Raw genomic sequence first — 20581 nt, forward strand, 5'->3', positions numbered from 1 at the left:
AAGAGAAAGCAAGTGATCCGGATGTGGCATCATATTTTTTATCTCAGAAAGTACTAGAGTTAACTGTTTAGCAATAAGCAATTGAAAGCCCGTTTCTACATTCCATTGTGCTAAGAATAGAATCACGTGATTCTAAGCAAATCAAGTATATAAAATGAACCACGGAATGTAAAAATAAAATTGGTAATAGGTCCTTCCCCAACGGAGCATACTCCGGATCTTAACATAGTAAAAGGTTCTTCTATGTGGATCACAAAACATAGACTTGAATCGGTTCCTACTTACTAAGATTATTTTGCTAACATTCCATGGAAAAACCATTCATAACCATGATATCTGTCTCATTCACAAATCACGAGAAGATAGTAAATCGTATAGAGGTATCTGTTTTTGTTTCTTGCTTATTCAGTAAACTTCTTACATCTTTAGTAACTGTTAGATTTATATAATTTTCAAAAACAAATCTTCAAAAGCCTTGTTACAGTATTTCATTTGCCTAGGATGGGAAATTTAATAACATTTTGACAAAATTAAGAGGTGTCATTTGATTATCACCATCAAAGTTTCTTTCTACAGTAGATAAATATTCAATAAAGTTTCCTATTCCTTGGAGAATACTAATTATTTTTCTGCATTTGCTCCCTAGTTTTCCTTCCTTTCTCCTTTTTTGTTGAACATTCTTTAGCAGTTTTAATTATTCAATTTCCCTATTCCTTATCTTGATGATCCATGAATTTTGGTAAAATTTAGGCCAGGTGGAATGATCATGCAAGATGCAGGTAGCATGGATCATAAACAGAAAAGAGAAAAAGCTAACAAGGAGGAAGATTGTGAAGATCTCATCAACCAATTGCCAGATGGAATCCCTGTAGCCATTTTATCTAAATTGCCAATAAATGATGCTGCTAGGACCAGCATCCTCTCAAGAAAATGGAGATATCTATGGACCTTTTTTTCTGGGACCTTAGAATTTGATGGTTCACCAATTATGAAAGACATGAAAAAAGACATTAAGAAGGCTTCAGGAAGACATTTGCAGATGGCAATGGAGATCATGTACGATGCTGAAAGGCAAACATATACAAGTTGGATCAATGAATTGTTGAGTTCACTCAAGAGTTCAACTCTACAAGGATTGAAGTTTTGGTTTCATGTGGGTACTGAGTGTGATACTGATAAGTGGGTTCACTTTGCCATTCAAAAGAAGGTTCAAAAACTTGAGTTGTATTTTGGGCATTCATTTGAATATGTTCTTCCGTTGCACCTGTTTAAAGTCGAAAGTTTTAATTCCTTGCATGTTTTGCGTCTGAAATTCATTACTGTGACCAAGGAGATGCTAGAGTATTTACTGTGTTGCTGTCCATTACTTGAAACGTTGAGCTTGGTTAGCTCAGTAGTTCCAAAAACTATTAAGGTTTCAGGTCCATCCCTCAAGCTGAAATGTCTAGAATTGGTAAGGTGTTGGGAGCTGGTAAAACTTGAAATTTTTGCTGAGAATTTAGTGTCATTCAAATACTATGGATCCCATTTGGACACAGAATTTAAGATCGTTCCAAGTCTTATGGAAGCAACATTTGGAGGATCCTTTGTGGAGTTCATTAAAGAAAGCTTTCTTCCACAAATAAAAGTCCTTAAATTGGATATTACACAAAACGTACCTGAAGTGGTAGCCTTTCTTTACCCTTACTTTCTTTAGGTTGCTTTGCTTGCCAACAAGAGTGGTATCATTTTTTCTGTCTTATTTTCAGATTTACTGGCTAAGTCAACTTCCCAGATTAAAAAGTCTCAAGCATTTGGAGTTGATTGCCTGTGTTGATGATGGCATCACACTTTGCGCTTGTGCATTGCTATTGAAGGTCTCACCTTCACTATGGAGGTTCACACTCAAGGTGAATATCCTTTGGCCTAGTTGCTCTAAAAAATACATAAACTCCGAACGGGATTCTTTAGTAACCTTTCCCAGTTCCCACGCATTCACACTGTATTTGTATCTGTTAGATGAAGATGAACAACTCGAATCTCAAATGTGTTTTGAATCTAATTTACCAAGACTAAATATGAGGCATCTAATCTTTCATTTGATCTTCATCCAATAGTTCCAAGTTGTTGACCATGTAAATGTTGGAAACGTTACAACAAGGAATCTAGATCCCTATGACTGTTTTGTGCATCAAACATGTTGAAAAACTAGGATAGTTGAAGATCTGAATTTGCCTTTTATGCATGTTGCAGATGCTAAATACCAAACCCAACTTTAGAACAGAACGCAAATTTACAATGGAATGTCAATACAGTCTCAAAGAGTTGGAATTGGTTGGGTTTTGTGGAGCAGCATGCGAAATTGAATTAGTTATGTACATACTTGAGAATGCAGTTGAGCTCCAGAAGATAACTATTGATACAAGGTTACCAACTAAACCGAAATTAAGACCACTAGGGGAGCACTTCAAAACTTGGGATCATGAGGAAAACAGAAAGCGGGCTAGGGGATTGCAGGAGAAAATACCACCTTGGATTGAATTTGTTTGTATTTGACGTAGTATTGGAAGCACAAGCTTCATAAGTACAGGTATTGAGGGAAAAAAAATTGGTGGATAAGCATCATAAATAGATTTGTTATTATCAATCGTTATTAAGAGAAGAACAGGTCAAGTGTTAACTGACTTCGCAAATTTTAGCTCAAAAGAGAAGAACCACTAAAGTGTTAACTGACTACCTACAATTTGCAATGCCAAACTAAAAGAGGGGTTCAATCTTATGTTAGTACATATGGACTAAAGAAGTAGGATTTTTTTTTTCTTCCCTTCTATACTACTAGTTTAGGGTCTGTACATATTTTATGACTTATGTTACTGCTTCCAGTGTTTCTACTACTACTACTCACCATAATATTAGTCAGGACAAACAAAGATTCTTTAGTGTTTGAATTTGAACTCGGGATGAATATTAAACATTATTCATTTTATTAGGATTACAGGGATCTACTAACAATCCACAGTAGTCTCTAGCTTCAATCCAACTTTTCTAAACAAGCAAATGGACAAGGAAATTCAGTACATATTGAAATGAAATTAACAATTAGATACCCTGCTCAAGCATTGCTCGGACCCTCATTGGAAGACCATAAAGTCGAATGAAGCCAGCAGCATCAGCTTGATCATATATCTGCCCACTCTCAAATGATGAAATGTCTTGCCTATACAGGCTGAAGGGACTTGCTCGACTGGTTACAGTAACAGAACCTTTGTACAATTTCAAAGTCACAGAACCTGTTGTGGTGTCTGTGATCTTCTGCATAAAGGCATCCATGGACTCCCTAAGTGGATCAAACCATCTTCCAGCATACACTAACTCTGCATATTTAAGGGCTAAGGAATCTTTGACTTGTATTGCTTCTCGATCAAGTGTCAAAAACTCCAACTCGCGTGCTGCAGCAAACAGGATGGTTCCTCCAGGAGTTTCATAAACTCCACGGCTCTTCATACCTACAAGCCGATTCTCAACCATGTCAATCCTTCCAATTCCATGCCTTCCACCAATCTCATTGAGCTCGGCAAGTAAAGATGCCGGTGAAAGCTTCTTCCCATTGATTGAAACAGGAAGGCCTGACTCTATCCCAATTTCCACATATCTGCAAGACAATGCGTTCTTTCAAAATGTAAAAGTACATCTTTATAAAAGTATAACAGAGACTTGGAGGCTATATTGAAAGTGAAATCACAAGAAACGAGCTTACTCTGCTTGATCAGGAGCATCTTCAGGGTCTACAGACATCATGTACATGTCCTTTTTAGGTTCATTAGCTGGGTCTTCCAAAATATCTCCCTTCAATGTCACAGATTGCAATTATCAAAAAACAGCAACATGCCATTTCCAAAATTCAACACAATAGAGCATGAGATTAAAAAATGGTGCATTTTGATTCCAAAAACAGAACATGACATTACATTCCATTTTATCCGCACAATAAGGGTGTGTTTGGAAAAGCTATAAAAATTAGATTATTTTAATAATCGATTATATGAATAATCAATTATTGCTATAATCAATTATAATCAAAACGGAATTCTGTTTGGGTAAGTTTGCTGATAAACAGTTTTAAAATGTCTAATTTTGTTTTGAACTTTTGATACAACAACAAAAATCAATTTTTATGTAGTTAATCAACCTAAAAGGAAAAGAGTTGTTGAGAAATAATCATAAACTTTAAATTTCAGCTTCATATAGACAGCTTGTTTTTCAAAAAAAAAAAAAACTGTTTATAAATTTCAGCTAATATCCCAAATAACCAGCTTTTTCACAAAACATTTTTTTTTATATAAAAACAGCTGAAAAGTGGGAAAATAATGTTTCCCAAACACACACTAAACATTAAACACTATCATAATCAACCACTCGCCCCCATAGTTGGATCTTCTCATGTTACATGACTCTCATTGTAGGAAATAGTGCTTTGTTGAGTTTGTTCTCTATCACCCCTCTTAATGGTCATGTAACATACGAGAATCCAAGAATCCAAATCCATTACTTTGAAAGGTCATCAAACTTTTACCTTAAATTCAATAAATGCTTAGGCCTAAAAAAATGACAAATCATTAGACATAAGCTAACTTCGACACTAAATATAATTAGAGCTATACTGAAGATAGCAAAATATACCTCATGGCTAAGGTGCCAAAGGTTCCTATCCCTGCTATATATGGAATTCTTTGTCACAGGAACAGGAACATTATGCTTTTTAGCATACTCAATAGCATCTTCTCTCCCTGTAATATCCCACTCCCTCCATGGAGCCACAATGTTGAGATTGGGGTTCAGAGCAAAGAAAGTGAGCTCAAAACGGACCTAAGAGTTTATATATAAATGTGTCAGCATAAAATAATTGACATGATTTAGTGTTAAGAACCTAATAGTAAGACATGCCTGATCATTTCCTTTCCCTGTACACCCATGGGCAACAGCATCAGCTCCAACTTCTTTCGCAACATCGACCATGGCCTATCAATCAGTAAGGGATCAATCAATATATGTTTATAAAAGGTAAAAGGGGGTTGAAGATAAGTGCATTCCACTATTATTATCACTTGATTCTTCTTCAATATACAAAAAAGTTAACACTGCATTAAGAGCTACCAGAAGAAATGGCTTTACCAAGGAAGATGTATATATTAAACTTCAAGCAGAAGTACCTTCGCAATTACCGGGCGGGCCATTGAGGTCCCAAGCAAATACTTCCTCTCATAAACTGCACCAGCACGCAGGCAAGGGAATACATAATCTTTAACAAATTCCTCCTTCAAGTCTTTTACCACTAATTGACAGGCCCCACTGGCTTTGGCTTTGGCTTCTAAACCTTCCAATTCTTGTATACCCTATGACATTTAGTATTTCTATTACATGCATGCAACATTTAAGCAAGAATTTGGATAAAGCAATTCCCCTGGTAGAAGTTTAAAATCTTAAAACACCTTTCCAATCACACAATTCACATAACAACAATCTTGGTTACAGAAAATGAATTCAAAAACGTAACATACTTGGCCAACATCAGCAGTGAAGCAAACTACTTCACATCCATAATTCTCTCTGCAAAACCAAAATCATTAAATAAAATATTATAACAAAAGAATACAAAATAACAGATAAATTGACAAGGATAAGATATAAGATCACCCATTTTAGCTTCCATGCTTTACTAGAAAACTAAATCATTTTTTATTTAAAACCCCACCAGGTCATCTATACAATCTCAAAATAGTCTCTGATCTGTATTTACCCCTTCTAATAAAAATCTAAACTTTTTTTTTTCTAAAGAGAAATCAGTGATTCTGTACCTCAGCCATGGAACAATGACTGATGTGTCTAATCCACCACTGTAAGCCAGAACCACCTTGTTCAATTTTCCGCGTAGGCCACCAGCCTTAGTGGTTTCAGAAACAACCTTTGTATCACTGCGTGCACCTGTGTTTAACAATTGCATGTCAAGTAACAAATTCGGAATTCGGAAAAGAAACAAATTCAAAAAAAATGGGCACCTGGTGTTTGAAGGGAAGAAGCAGTAACAGGAGAAGATGCTTCCAACTGAGCCATTGTTACACAACACAAGAACAAGACAACGAGTGACAGTGTGAATGTACAATGTATGTTAGAACTGCACCTTTCTTTTAAAGAAGGGTTTCATGTTATAGCTTTTTTTGTGTGTGAATTCCACGTCATAGCTTTATCGCAGTCATTTCACTATCGTTATTTTTATTATTTTTTAAGTCCGCTAATTTTGATTTACTTTAATTTAGTCGTGTTATTTATTTTCAAGTTCAAAACTTAAAATGTGTTTTTATATCGACATTTAATATTTGTTTTCAGTTTAATTTTGAGAATAATAAGCATGCATAATTTTTAAAAAAAAAATTACCCGACCGATTAGTAAAAAATTACTAGTAACATAATTTTTAAATAATTATAATTATTATAAAAAAAAATACAAATTTTATTATATATATGTTAGATTGTGATGGATGCGTGTTATCTCCATAAATTCATACATTTTACTTATATATACTAACAAATAAATAAATAACCCCACAAGAAAAATAGGTATTGTACCATAAAATAATTTTCTTTTAAATAAGCACAAAAATTTATAAAAGATAAAAAATAATAATAATAATAATAATAATAATAAATTTATTATTTTTAATCTTCAAATTTTATCATTTTACTTTTTTAGTTCATAGAAATCACAATAACAAGAGAGTTCAAACTTAAGGTTTAATACATTCTATTTCAATCTTTCACCATTAAGTTAACTTTAATAATTTTGTTTTATTTTTTAATATTAAATAAGTTATACAAAATTACAAATACACACCTCATTACAATCTCTAACAAAGAAAAAAAAATAGAAATCGTTGCTTTAGTCTTAAAACAGTCATAATTTATATAAAATAAGAAAAATAAATAAAAACCTATGAAAATATGTATTTTGTAAAAAAATTATGATTTTTTTAATATAAGAATATTATATTATAGACTTTTTTTTGTTCGCATTAAATTATTTTTCTAAATGCGTCACTTATTGTGATTAGATGATAATGTGTTCTTTTTCTTTAATTTCATTTAAAAAATTTATTTTATATGAATGTACAAGTACAGTCATTTTCAATTTAACTTCCATAGCGGGTTATTATTATTATACTTTTAATTCTTAGACTATCTCTAACAAAAATACATGTGAGGAGTGTATTTGACCATATTGAAGTGCCAGCGTAATAAGGACATGTAAGACACTAGATGCTTTGTATGGTGTTAATTGTTTTTTACAGGCATAGTAGAGTAGTAGTGTACTTTTAATGAAATAATAATAATAATAATAATAAGTTAGTAATAATTAATATTGATGAAATATAAGGTTAAGAGTTTATTTGTAGGACTAGTTTAATAAAGAAAATAAAATTATCGGATCAGAGAAAAAAATTTCTTGAATTATAAAAAGTGAAAATGAATAATCAAAATGATAAAATCCAATTAAAATGTATAAAAATAAAATGTTGGATCGGAGATGTTGTGAATAGTATTTTATACTAAATTCATTTCGCGGTACCATTTTCATAAATGCAGGAACGAATTTAATAATGATTATATGTATTTTAAATTTTATCAAATATAAAACTAGATTAAAATAAACATTGCGTCTAAAAAGAAATATATTATTTGTCTTTTTTTTTTAAGCTTTAGGTTTTACTTTTATGTTGTGATAAAATAGATAAATAAAGCTTTTACCTTTATGTTTTGGTTAGGTCCATGTTGTCTTGTCTAGCTATCTATTCTCGTTTGAATTGGGGACCTTACGGAAAGCAGGTACCATCGGTTTAGTTACAAGAGGAAAAAAAAATTAGGTGAAAAATAAGATAAAAAAAATTAAAAAATGTAAAAAATGAGTGAGTGAAAAAAGATAAGAATTTAAATAAAAATTAGTTTGTTTGGTTTTTGAAAGAAATAAATAAAAAAGGAGACTCATTTGCGGTTTTATTTATCTCTTTTATAGTAGTAGTATTGATAATCCAATTTTTAGCTATGGAAATCATATTAATTTTCATTTATTTTTTTCAAACCCAAAGTAATGTCTCCTTGTGGTTTGCTTTCGTGTCCAATTTTATGTAAACATATTAGTCTCTATATAAACAAGTTCAAATTAAAGTTGTGCTCACAATAATTCAGTTTAACTTTATTTTGAGTAATTGTCTTGACCCAATAAAAAGTAGCAATATAGTATCTTTTATTTTATTTTTAAATAAAATATTAAAAAAATGAAGTGTTTCTTTAATATTAGTAAATAATAAAGTGAATGTAAGCAATTACGAAATTCTCATAATCGATTACATTGGCTGTATTCATCAATTGATATTTCTTGACTCTTGTAACCGATTACAACAACGTGAACACAAACTAGGGACGACCATAGTAGTTCTCATAAAGCTTATGTTTAATCAATCATGGTTTGGAAGAAAAAAAAAGGCACAAGACAATAGTAGGTAGGCAAAGTAAGTTACGGGCTCAATGTCTCATCCATTTTCATGTTGAATAGCGAGAAAATAAAATGGACGTGCATCTCATGCATTTTAACTTTTTTTATTTAATATTAATTCGAAACATTTGGTATCTTTATATTTGTTTAAATATGATTAAAAAATAATAATATTTATTAAATTAACTAGTATTATTATCCTTATTATTTTGATGTATAGATTAACTAAACCATTATACCTGTTTCCGCACATCAGCCAGTGTTAGAGTAACCTAAGTAAAACACATTTGACTACAAACGTTGTTCTTACCATATAGCAAAACACATCTAATATGCCATAGAGATAGACTCTATAATACTTTTCCAGTGTGTTTGGAAACTCATCATTAACATAAAAACTATGTCCACTTGAAGCAATCTGAAGTAGCTTCCACATTTTTTTAGCTTATGGATATGGAAAGAGAGTACATATATGTACATTTCAAACATAGTTCCAAATTAACAAGCACTTTGTCAATTTAGAAATTCAATTCTCTAGATTCAACAGATATCTATCCATTAATTATGCAGAGTTATTTTTGTAACTATTAAATATATTATTAAAATAAATGAATAGCTATGATATAAAGAAAATATTTAATCTCAAATATTTACTTTTTTAATAAGTTAAAAATTACACTTTAAATCTCTTATTTGTAACTTTGATTCTCAATTTTTTACTTTATAATTTTAATTTTGTAAATTTTCTAATTTTAATCTCACTATTAAATTTTTCATTATTTAACCATTAGAGTTGTAACGTTCACAATACATACGTGATAATAAATTAAATAAATGGTATAATAATAACATTAAAACTAAATTGTAGTTTCATTTTTCACTCATGTTTCATTTTCTTTTTTAAAAATTAATCTACTATTTTTTTTTTATATTACTAGATATATCTATTTGAGTACAATGAAAGGCGAGTACATTATCTTTTCTGAATATATACCACTCATATTTTACTACAAGAATGGAATCATAGAGGTAAACCTAGCCAGAAGCAGAAAAAACAAAAAGACTCAATAAAATGAAGGGTGGCATCAAGTAAAGCAAAGTCCAACCAACCACAAACACCTCTTATCCAAAAACCAGCTTCTGTGACGCAAGTTAAGTTGAGCATTTATAATAAACATATAGTGGGCAGCACCAAACACAGCCTCGGCCACCATGAACGACTCCGTGGACAAACTGGTGATCTTCCTAGCAAAGCGAGACGGCATCGACAAGCTCGTGAAGACCTTCCAGTACGTGTCGAAGCTCGTAAACTGGCACGTGGAAGCCTCTCACCCGGCCACGGCGAAGCGCTTCAAGCAATGGGAAGTGGCCGCAGGCCTCAGCAGAAAGGCCTTCAGAACCGGACGCTTCCTCACCGGCTTCAACGTCCTCCGCCGCAACCCCGGCTCCACCCTCTCCCTCCGACTCCTCGCCGTGCTCGCTAACGCCGGCGAGATGGTCTACTTCTTCTTCGACCACTTTCTCTGGCTCGCCAGAATCGGCACCATCGACGCAAGCTTGGCCAGGCGAATGAGCTTCATATCGGCGTTTGGTGAGTCGGTGGGATATATTTTCTTCATCATAGCTGACTTCATCTTGCTGAGGGAGGGGCTTCGGGTGGAGAGAAAGATGAGAAGCTCCGAGGAGAAAACGGAGGAAGATGAGAAGGGGATTCGGAGGATTAGAAGCGATAGGGTTATGAGGCTCATGGCGGTGGCTGCGAATGTGGCGGATTTGTTCATAGCGGTGGCGGATATTGAGCCGAATCCATTCTGCAACCACACTGTCACTCTTGGGATTAGTGGCTTGGTTTCTGCTTGGGCTGGTTGGTATAGGAACTGGCCTTCCTAAACACAACTAACTATGCATGCTGTAATTTTTTACGTAAGTCTAATGGATGATGCATAAATACTTTACTTTAATCCTCTCTACCTTAATTATAAACTCTTGCATGCTATTTTCTTTCATCTGTTTTATACACATATTAGGATATATAAGTAGGAATAACCTTTATTTTACACTTAGTGATTAGTTTTATAAAGTTTAACTAAACTTAAATTTTAATTTCCTGAGATGATATACGTCTCTGTCGTAATAATTATTGATTATTATTGAATTTATTAGACCAATGATTATTAGATTATATACAAATATTTAATCTTTCAAATTTCATGTTCATAATGTCTAATTATATTTGATGTAATTAAAAAGAGTGTGTTATAGATTTCATATAATGCAATAGTTATAATAGTATATAAAAATGAAGAACTTTTATTTTACAAACAAATTTTATAAGATTAAATTAAACACATTTCTGGTTTATTAGGAGACAAGTTAATCGGGTCGCCCACACTTTAGCAAGGGTGTCAAAATCTTACGCTAGTCACCACTCTTTTGATTTTATTCCTCCATGTATTGTCTCTCTTATCATTAATGAAATGAGTTAAGTTCATTTGCTTCAAAAAAAAAAAAAATTAAACACATTTCTCTTCAAAGTTAGCTTAGCTGTTGCCCCATTGTTTATAAGAAGCTAGAAGTTCAACACAGTATATTTATTACATTACTACCATTCATGGACGTAAAAGGATGCATAGGAAACGGTACATTACTATTACTAACTATATAGGCACAGCAAATTGCACTTGGTAATGGAAATCACATGTGGCAACTTTAGACTCAACTTTTTTTATCTTTTGATTTTCACATATATTACATTAAAAGTAAGAGGAAGGCTAGTGTTATGTTATCGTGAGAATGAGTTGAATCTGAGTATGGTTAATAAAACTAGTACGTACACCGTACATGATAGACCACATGTTAGAGTTGTCCATCTTAGCATTTCTTTAACAAGAAATTAAAGAGTAGTGATGCATATATAAGAATCTTTAAAAGAATTTTTTTAATATTTATCTATTTTCATCACATCATTTCTTATATATTCAATTTTTTTCTCTTTCCAAATATCATTTTTCAATTAAATAACATATGATTAATTAATGATAAATATCACCGTACACTCGTCCCATGGGATGGATGTTAAGCCTTTCTCCGATATAGAAATCATTTAAATGAGTTTTATTGATTTTAACAAAATTATCTAACATGTATAGTCATTTTTCAAATTATGATCGTTATTTTAGCTTCATTCTCTAATTACATATGATGGCTAAACACATCCCTCTCAAGCATCGTGTGAATATGAGTAGTATATTACAATTCTACTTTGGAGTAAACTCTTGAATTAATTGGTTTCCAAAATTGTATGCGTCGAGCATTTAGTTATTGAAATATGAAAAATTCTTCGTTAATTATTCTGATTTTGAAAATGAAATTTGTTTAATTTGGTATCTTTCTGTGTAAAATGAAAATGACCAATAAGTTGAATGAAAAATATATCAAAGGCAAAGTAAAATGTCAATTTTCATAGAAGGATACAAATTTTTTAACTCAAATCACATGGCGAAGAAGACCTTGTTTTAAGAAATCCAACATGTATTACTTTGGTTAATATTTTTTTTATTTGAACACTTATAACAGATTTCAATTATTATCCCCCAAAAAAAAAATTAAAGCTCTTTTACAAGCTCGAAATAAAATGCTAACTTCTAAATTCTAAAAGAGTTTTTTTAGAACAAATTTATGCAATGGTTCGACTATTGCTTTGGAGTCCGAATAGATCAATTCTTTTGGGTCCGTCTTCAAGCATGATGCATTGTTTATCATAGGCATATAATTTAGGGAGACAGTCGTAATCTCAGGTACAATAGTAGTATCATGCAAAGAAGACAAATTCTTTTTTGGCGCGATACTATTGTACTCGTTTTAAGCTATTTTATCATTGACGTCAGTTTTAGCTTTTCAAAAATATCCTAAATCTAAACCTTATGTAGTTTAGATTCTTGACACATTTTACAGACATGAGTCCTCTCGAGTGACTTAATAAACAGGATTTTTTTTCATTCTATACTAATACTGTCACTACTAATAACAATAATAGTCAGAACAAAGACTTTTTGGAACATCAGAATGAATATTAAATACTAATTTTATTAGGATTCGAGAGATCTACCAACAATCCACAGTACTCTAGCTTCAATCCACCATTTCTAAACAAGCAAATGGACAATGAAATAGTACATGCTGAAATGAAATCAACAGTTAGATGCCCTGCTCAAGCATTGCTCGGACCCTCATTGGAAGACCATAAAGCCGAATGAAGCCAGCAGCGTCAGCTTGATCATATATCTGCCCACTCTCAAATGATGAAATGTCTTGCCTGTACAGGCTAAAGGGACTTGTTCGACTGGTTACGGTCACAGAACCTTTGTACAATTTCAAAGTCACAGAACCTGTTGTGGTCTCTGTGATCTTCTGCATAAAGGCATCCATGGACTCCCGAAGCGGATCAAACCATCTTCCAGCATACACTAACTCTGCATATTTAAGGGCTAATGAATCTTTGACTTGTATTGTTTCTCGATCAAGTGTCAAAAACTCCAACTCACGTGCTGCAGCAAACAGAATGGTTCCACCAGGAGTTTCATAAACTCCACGGCTCTTCATACCTACCAGCCGATTCTCAACCATGTCTATCCGGCCAATTCCATGCTTTCCACCAATCTCATTGAGCTCAGCAAGTAATGTTGCCGGTGAAAGAATCTTCCCATTGACTGAAACAGGAAGCCCTGACTCTATCCCAATTTCCACATATCTGCAGGGCATGATGCACTCGTTAAAAATGTAAAGTACCACGTTTTTAAAAGTATAACAGAAACTTGGAGGTTATATAAAAAGTGAAATCACAAGAAAGCTTACTCTGCTTGATCAGGAGCATCCTCAGGGTCTACTGACATCATGTACATGTCTTTTTTAGGCTCATTAGCTGGGTCTTCCAAAATATCTCCCTTCAATATCACAGATAGCATAACAGTAACAAGTCATTTCCAAAATAGTTCTTGGAGCTCAGTACATAAAGCACAGGCCTAGATCAAGATAAAGTGAAGCAACTTCTCGCAATAGAGCATAGAAATGATGCTGTGTATTCAATTTGATGATTCACAAGTTATAGAGACTTAAAATTATCGGAAGAAAAAAATGAGGGTCTGTTCAGGAAAAAAATACTCTATCTGGACTCAAATATAAGCAAAAAAAAAAAGTAAAATAATTCACACTAATTAAGCAAGTTAGTTAACATGATTTAATTTTGTTAATCTCATTTTAAAAATAAACTCCCTTCTAAATTGCCCTTCCTTGGAATTTGATATGAAGAATTTAAAAAGAATGTTAAAATTAGAATATCAATTAAATGAAGGATATTTTACAAACAGTATCGTTAAACAAGGGAATATTAGTTAAGAGTTACTTACATTTGACCACTATACATAATTTTTTGCTGCTTATATTTGGGTAGAGGGAGTACATGGAAAATGCATTCATAAATAGTCAACGAGGGTAATGTCTAGTCCTGGAATGAATATGAATGTTGGAGCACTTTCATACAATAAGTTGAGTTTAATTTTGAGCCATGGAATACTTGATAGTCTAGAAGAAATAGGAATGGAGACTTGATTTCAGATGCCAACATGAGACAGTTCAGTTATCAACATAAAGGTAGTGTTTAGTACTAGTAGACATGTGAGGTATTGCATGGTAAACATGTTAAAACAGGGAAACATTCTATGTTTGATGTATTACCATAATAGAACAAATAGAGCATGAGGTTAAAAAATGGTGCATTTTGATTCCACACAACAAACAGAATAATAGTAAACCACTCGCCTCCAAAGTTGGGTCTTCTCATGTTACATGACTATGGGAGGAGATAGTGCTTTGTTCTCTATCACTCCTCCTAATGGTCATGTAATGTAATATAAGAAGATTCAAATCCATTACATTCAAAGATCATCAATGTTTTGACCTTAAATTCAGTGACTAAATAGGCCAAAAGAAAATGACAAATCATTAGACATACCTCATGGCTTAGGTGCCAAAGATTCCTGTCCCTGCTATATATGGATTTCTTTGTCACGGGAACAGGTATATTATGCTTTTTAGCATACTCAATAGCATCTTCTCTCCCCGTTATATCCCACTCCCTCCATGGAGCCACAACATTTAGCTTGGGGTTCAGAGCAAAGAAAGTGAGCTCAAATCGAACCTAAAAGTTTACATAGTAAAGTGTTAGCATAAAATAAATGACATAATTAGTGTTGTGAGACTAATAGTAAGACATGCCTGATCGTTTCCTTTCCCTGTACACCCATGAGAGACAGCATCAGCTCCAACTTCTTTGGCAACATCAACCATCGCCTATCAATCAGTAGATATCAATCAATCTATGTTTATATAATGGGGAAATAAAGATAACTAGATAAGTATATTCCACTATCATTGTCATTATAATTCTTCTTCAATATAAAAAGAGGGAATACTGCACTAAGAGCTAACAGAAGAAATGGCTTTACCAAGGAAGATAAATATATTAAACTTAGAGCAAAAGTACCTTTGCAATTACAGGGCGGGCCATTGAGGTCCCAAGCAAATACTTCCTCTCATAAACTGCACCAGCACGCAGGCAAGGAAATATATAATCTCTAACAAATTCCTCTCTTAAGTCCTTTACCACTAACTGACAGGCCCCACTGGCTTTTGCTTTCGCTTCTAAACCTTCCAATTCTTTTATACCCTATTAAATTTAGTGTTGTTAAGATGATGCGGCATTGTAACAAAAATTGCATAAAGTAATTCCCCTCGTCAGAAGCTTATGACCTTAAAACACATTTTCCAACACAATTTACACAAAAATCTCAATTACAGAAAATGAATTTAAAACTCAGAACATACTTGGCCAACATCAGCAGTGAAGCAAACAACTTCACAACCATAATTCTCTCTGCAATGCAAAAATCATCAATAAAATATTATAATAAGAATACAAATATACAATAACAGGTGAAAGTGACAAGGATATCCACTGCTCAATATCCCAGTTCACATCCCAAATTCTTAAAAATAAGGATCACCAATTATAGTTTCCATGCTTTATTACAAAACTACAACATTTTTTAGTTTAAACCCAATCATATCATCTACAAAATCTCAAAATGGTCTCTGATCTCAATTTACAAATTCTAATAAATATTTAAACATTATTTTCTAAAGAGAAATCAGTAATTCAAAAAAAAAAAAAAGAACTCATCTCTAAGTCCCTGAGATTTGTCATTCAGATTTCAGAATATATGCAAAGAGAAGGAAATATCCAATATTGCAAACTTGCAATGGATGTCTGATAAAAAAAATGGGGTAAAAAGGGGGAAACATCTATACCTCAGCCATGGAACAATGACTGATGTGTCTAAGCCACCACTATAAGCCAACACCACCTTATTCAATTTTCCACGTAGGCCAACAGCCTTTGTGGTTTCAGAAACTACCTCTGTATCACTGCGGGCAGCTGCTCTAATAACTGCACATCAAGAGATTTTTAATATCATTACAGACACTAAACTTAAGTAGCAAATAGCTCCAAACCAATATATCAAGCAGTGAACACAAGGTGCCCCAAATGACCTCGTGTTTTCAACCCAAGCCCGACATATTCTAAGAAGCCACAAATTACCCCTTCAGAAACTATTTGTATATTGATGTTATGACAATATTTTGGTAAGGAATGCTGATTTTCAGAATAGAAGTGAAAACAGATGAATCAATTACAACAGATGAAGAGTACAATACAAAACACTTCATGTTAATAACTAACGCGGTTTTAATGAAAAGATTCAACTATAAAGAACAATGAGATACAACATCTTAATGACTAACACTAACTTAATTTAAAGATCCACCTTTATCAGACTGTACTATGTTGTTTACCCTGTTGTGTCAGTTTAGTTGAAAGATCAACAAAGATCTTATACTTTACCCAACATGAAAATTTAATTTAGATAAGCTCTTTTAAGCTGGGTTTAAAAATCAAGTGAATAAAGGTAATGCTATCCAATTACAGTTTCCAATGGGTAGGAAGGGGGGCTAAAGTTGGGACAAAATAATCTCACCTTGAAGTTTATTGGCACCAATTCTTGTTCTTAGCCCCAACTACATACAGCACAGAAATCCAAAATACCAAAATGAGGCCAACATAGCACCCATCAAAACACAAAGATAACAAAAATAAGAGAAAAGGGCTAGTAACACACTTTCTAACTCACTCTTTATTACAGGTTAAAATTTATTAGAAACTTACAAAATGAGTGTGACTAATGTGTGTTTGGGAAAGCTGAGAAAATTAGATTATTTCAATAATCAATTATTGTTGTAAGTGATTATAACCAAAATGAAATACTGTTCGAATAAATTTGCTGAAAAACAATTTTAAGATGTATAATTTCGTTTGGATACAATAAAAAAAATAATAAAAATAAAATACAAAATTAAAGTAGTAAATCAGCTTAAAAGGTAAAAAGTTGTTGATTTAAATTTTCAGCTTTAAAATAATCATAAAAACAGTTTACTTTTCAGTAAAAATAGTTGTTTACAAATTTTAATTGTTGTCACACAGCTTTTTTTTGTAAACAGATTTTTTCTCAAAAAAACAGCTGAAATGGGAGATTATAATCTCTCCTAAACACACTAATAATTAAATAGAAGCGAGACTCACAAAATTTTGTCAATTTCAATAAATTTTGGTCAACACTAGTAGAGACTAGAATGTGTGTTCAAAAGAGTGTGATAGACAATGTTCTGCTAGCATTTTTCATAATAAGAAATAGGCTCAAAGTACAGGCACATGCATGTAAAGATTAAATTTTAAGCTTTTAAAATGACCTCTTTGAACGTCGAAGGCTTTGCCTTCCAGAACTGATGAAACAGAAGGTGCCCTGCAAATAGAGATCAAATGAAACAAAAATAAAAAAGTAGAACCTTTAAGCATACACAATGATTTCCCTTTATTCAGATACTTCAAATCCTCTAAACTTGAGAAAACCCTGTCATGTCAATGAAAGTGAGTGAAGGGAAAGTTTCCCTAACCAGGATTCGTTAGCATTTAAAACTCAGGGGGTTTTCAACCTTTATCACCGTTCAAAACATGACATTTCAAGAAAGAGAGTGATACAGAAATCGGAATTCGAAAAAGAAACAAAATCAGAAAAAAGGGCACCACCTGTTGTGTGTAGGGAAGGAGAAGTGGCAGGATATGAAGACGCAAGAGATGGTCTCAACTGAGCCATTGTTGCACAACACAAGTACAGTGACAGTGCGTGGGTCAGTGAGAATGTATATATGCTTATTTCAGCGGCGTGTCTAAGGAAGAAAGGGTTTCAAGCGAATCAAGTCACACCTATTTTCCTAAGTTCTTTAAGAAGAAAAAAAATACATTAATTTTGTGTTGTTTGTTTTATAGGAGGAATGTCACCCATACTTTCTTTTAACATTTGCTCTGTTGTCTTGAATTTATTAAAAATTACACCTTTTAGTTAATATTGTGTCACTTTTATTACGTACATAAATTAAAACAATTTTTCTAATAAGTATTTTTTTTTAAAAGATTACTAGTATTTTAGTATTACATACTCGTTAAATATTTATTATATATAATTAAAATTTATAATAAATTATATATAAATAAATATTAGATAATATATAAATTATATTTAAGATTTATATAAATAAATAATTTTAAATATATAAATTAAGATTTGACTCTTTTAAAATGAAATAGTATATTTTAGAAGTATATTAAATTAGGATTTTAATAGACTTTTAAAAAAATTATCATAAAAAAATATTATGGTATTCAAATAAGATTTTTTTTAAGATAAAAATAGTTATGTGGTATTAAATTAAGACAATCAAACAAATTTAAAAGTCTATCAAAATATGGTGTATTCAATTAAGACTTTTTTTACTTAAAAAAAGTTTGTTAATATTCAAAAATATAGAAATTTTAATGGATTATTTTGAATAGATTTTGCATGATTTTTTTCCTTCTATTTTTTTTTTCTTTCTCTTAAATCTTTTCTTTCACATATTTTTTTCTCTACTCCTCTCCTTATTCTTATTTCTCTATTTTGTTTTTTTCTCTATCTCATTTTCACTCCTTTTTTTTATTCACCTATCATTTATCTCTTATTCTTCTTCATCTAATATTCTTTTTTATTTCTCTTTCTATCTCTTTTTCTTCTCTATCTTTTTCTCTTTCTCTTATTATTCATTTCTCTCATTTATCTCTTATTTTTCTTCTCTTGTCTTTTTTATCTATTAATTGATGTATAATTTATCAATATTTATTTTTTAAATTATTAAATATTTAAAATGATTTTTTGTATTATTAAATATTATTTATTATTAAAATTTTAAATTATTAAAATTTAATTGTTTATTTTTAATAAAAATTAATATTGAAATATTTATTAACCCTCAAAATGAAAATGTAGCTTTCAATTTATATCATGCATCATTTCTTATGATTGAAAGAATATTTAATATTTTTATATCATGTCTCATAATTTTTAAATCAAAGTCTCTATTTCTATGTAAAACCCAAGTTGAATTTGTATTAGCATATAATATACATAACTTTATTCACAAAAAATATCATTTTGATAAATTTTTAATTAAATTAGTAAACGAATCTTCATCTTCAATGTTACCAATTGATAAAAGTCATAATTTTGAACATATTATTTGATCTCAAGATATGTAAAAAAATGTTAATTAAAATAAGTTATTTGTCGAAAAATAAAAATTATTTGTTATAAATTTTAATTATAATATAATTTATATATCTTAAAGTATTTATTTGTTATATACTTTCATTATTTAAAAAATGTATATTATTTATGTTAAAATACTAGCTTAATGGTCAACCTAATGATAAAAGTTGAAATAATATACCCATTAATAATCATACATTTTAGTATGTCTCACATCTTAATTGATGAGTTTATACTCGATGGGAGTGGGACCTACCAAGACGGAATATGACTAGCATTTCATATTGTTTTACGTTAAAATCTATTTTTATATTGAGTTATTAGTTGGTTATTGTCATTATTGTGTTCTTAATTCTTATAAGTCAGGTTTTATTTTTAACATATTAATTTCATGATACTATTCCAATTTCGTTGATGCATAAAAGAGCTAATAGTATTATATATTTTTAAAATTAAAAATACAGCATGAAATTAAAACAAATGTTATGTATAAAAATGAGTTTAATGTGTTTTTTTTTTTTTTTTATAAGCTAAGAATTTATTAATCTCAAGAAAATTGTGTACAAGAAGTGCAAGTCATAATTATAAACAAGATGACCCAAAAATAAAAAAAAAATAAAAATTTAAGGGACACTTGCACAGGATAATGGGTTCATCAACCATTCTGGAAAAGAAGAAGACATCATTCTAGCAGCCGTACACCACTCCCACGATCTCAACTGTGCCATGAACACAATCTCTTCCACCTTAAAGAGTTTGTCTTTAAAAATGTTCTCATTTCGAGCCTTCCATAACTGTCATATACCTGCAAACCAAACTCGCTTAATACCCTTACTGCCACTCACCAATCCCATATATTGATGACAAAAACTCCTAAGTTCGTTGATAAGCACCCCTGACACTCCCCATCAAGCGTATAATCTGACCCAAAACGCGTCCACACAAGGAAGGTATCCACACCCATATATATGGCATGCTTCGTTCTCCTTCCTAACCAATGTGGGACTTCACAATCCACACCCACATCGGTTAGGAAGGAGAACGAAGCATGCCATATATATGGGTGTGGATACCTTCCTTGTGTGGACGCGTTTTGGGGTGGCATGCGTGCCATTGCCAGAAGCAAAACCGTGAGGGCTGCGGCCAAAGCGGACAATATCCACATGCGGGTTGCTGGGCTGTTACATTTGGTATCAGAGCCGGGACCCGGGCCGGTGTGCCAGCGAGGGCGCTGGACTCCCTTGAGGGGGGTGGATTGTGAAGTCCCACATCGGTTAGGAAGGAGAACGAAGCATGCCATATATAT

At 32.0% G+C, this 20581-nt stretch overlaps 4 protein-coding genes across 4 annotated transcripts; 2 read left to right on the top strand and 2 right to left on the bottom strand.

Moving 5' to 3' along the window:
* On the top strand, positions 1 to 2933 carry LOC109801224 (F-box/LRR-repeat protein 13). Its single transcript, XM_020362244.3, has 4 exons — positions 1 to 380; positions 751 to 1666; positions 1749 to 1889; positions 2233 to 2933. The coding sequence occupies exons 2-4, from the start codon at positions 761 to 763 to the stop codon at positions 2533 to 2535; spliced, it is 1350 nt and encodes a 449-aa protein (XP_020217833.1). The 5' UTR covers positions 1 to 380; positions 751 to 760; the 3' UTR covers positions 2536 to 2933.
* Positions 2934 to 2940: 7 nt separating this feature from the next.
* LOC109801225 (argininosuccinate synthase, chloroplastic) lies at positions 2941 to 6193 on the bottom strand. The gene is made up of 8 exons (XM_020362245.3): positions 6036 to 6193; positions 5835 to 5961; positions 5538 to 5586; positions 5190 to 5372; positions 4924 to 4998; positions 4660 to 4845; positions 3737 to 3825; positions 2941 to 3631 (listed from the first exon to the last, which is right to left on the bottom strand). Exons 1-8 carry the CDS (start codon positions 6088 to 6090, stop codon positions 3079 to 3081), a joined length of 1317 nt encoding a protein of 438 aa, XP_020217834.1. The 5' UTR covers positions 6091 to 6193; the 3' UTR covers positions 2941 to 3078.
* A 3422-nt stretch (positions 6194 to 9615) lies between these two features.
* Positions 9616 to 10485, top strand: PEX11B (peroxin 11B). The gene has a single exon (XM_020362445.3). It carries the CDS (start codon positions 9737 to 9739, stop codon positions 10412 to 10414), a length of 678 nt encoding a protein of 225 aa, XP_020218034.1. The 5' UTR covers positions 9616 to 9736; the 3' UTR covers positions 10415 to 10485.
* A 2105-nt stretch (positions 10486 to 12590) lies between these two features.
* Positions 12591 to 17921, bottom strand: LOC109801139 (argininosuccinate synthase, chloroplastic). The gene is made up of 10 exons (XM_083075435.1): positions 17724 to 17921; positions 17387 to 17439; positions 16618 to 16657; positions 15890 to 16028; positions 15407 to 15455; positions 15066 to 15248; positions 14798 to 14872; positions 14535 to 14720; positions 13379 to 13467; positions 12591 to 13274 (listed from the first exon to the last, which is right to left on the bottom strand). Exons 1-10 carry the CDS (start codon positions 17788 to 17790, stop codon positions 12722 to 12724), a joined length of 1434 nt encoding a protein of 477 aa, XP_082931561.1. The 5' UTR covers positions 17791 to 17921; the 3' UTR covers positions 12591 to 12721.
* Between the last annotated feature and the right edge of the window lie 2660 nt (positions 17922 to 20581).

The sequence above is a fragment of the Cajanus cajan genome, chromosome 5, assembly GCF_000230855.2.
Source record: "Cajanus cajan strain Asha chromosome 5, NIPB_CcT2T_4, whole genome shotgun sequence".
NCBI lineage: Eukaryota > Viridiplantae > Streptophyta > Magnoliopsida > Fabales > Fabaceae > Cajanus > Cajanus cajan.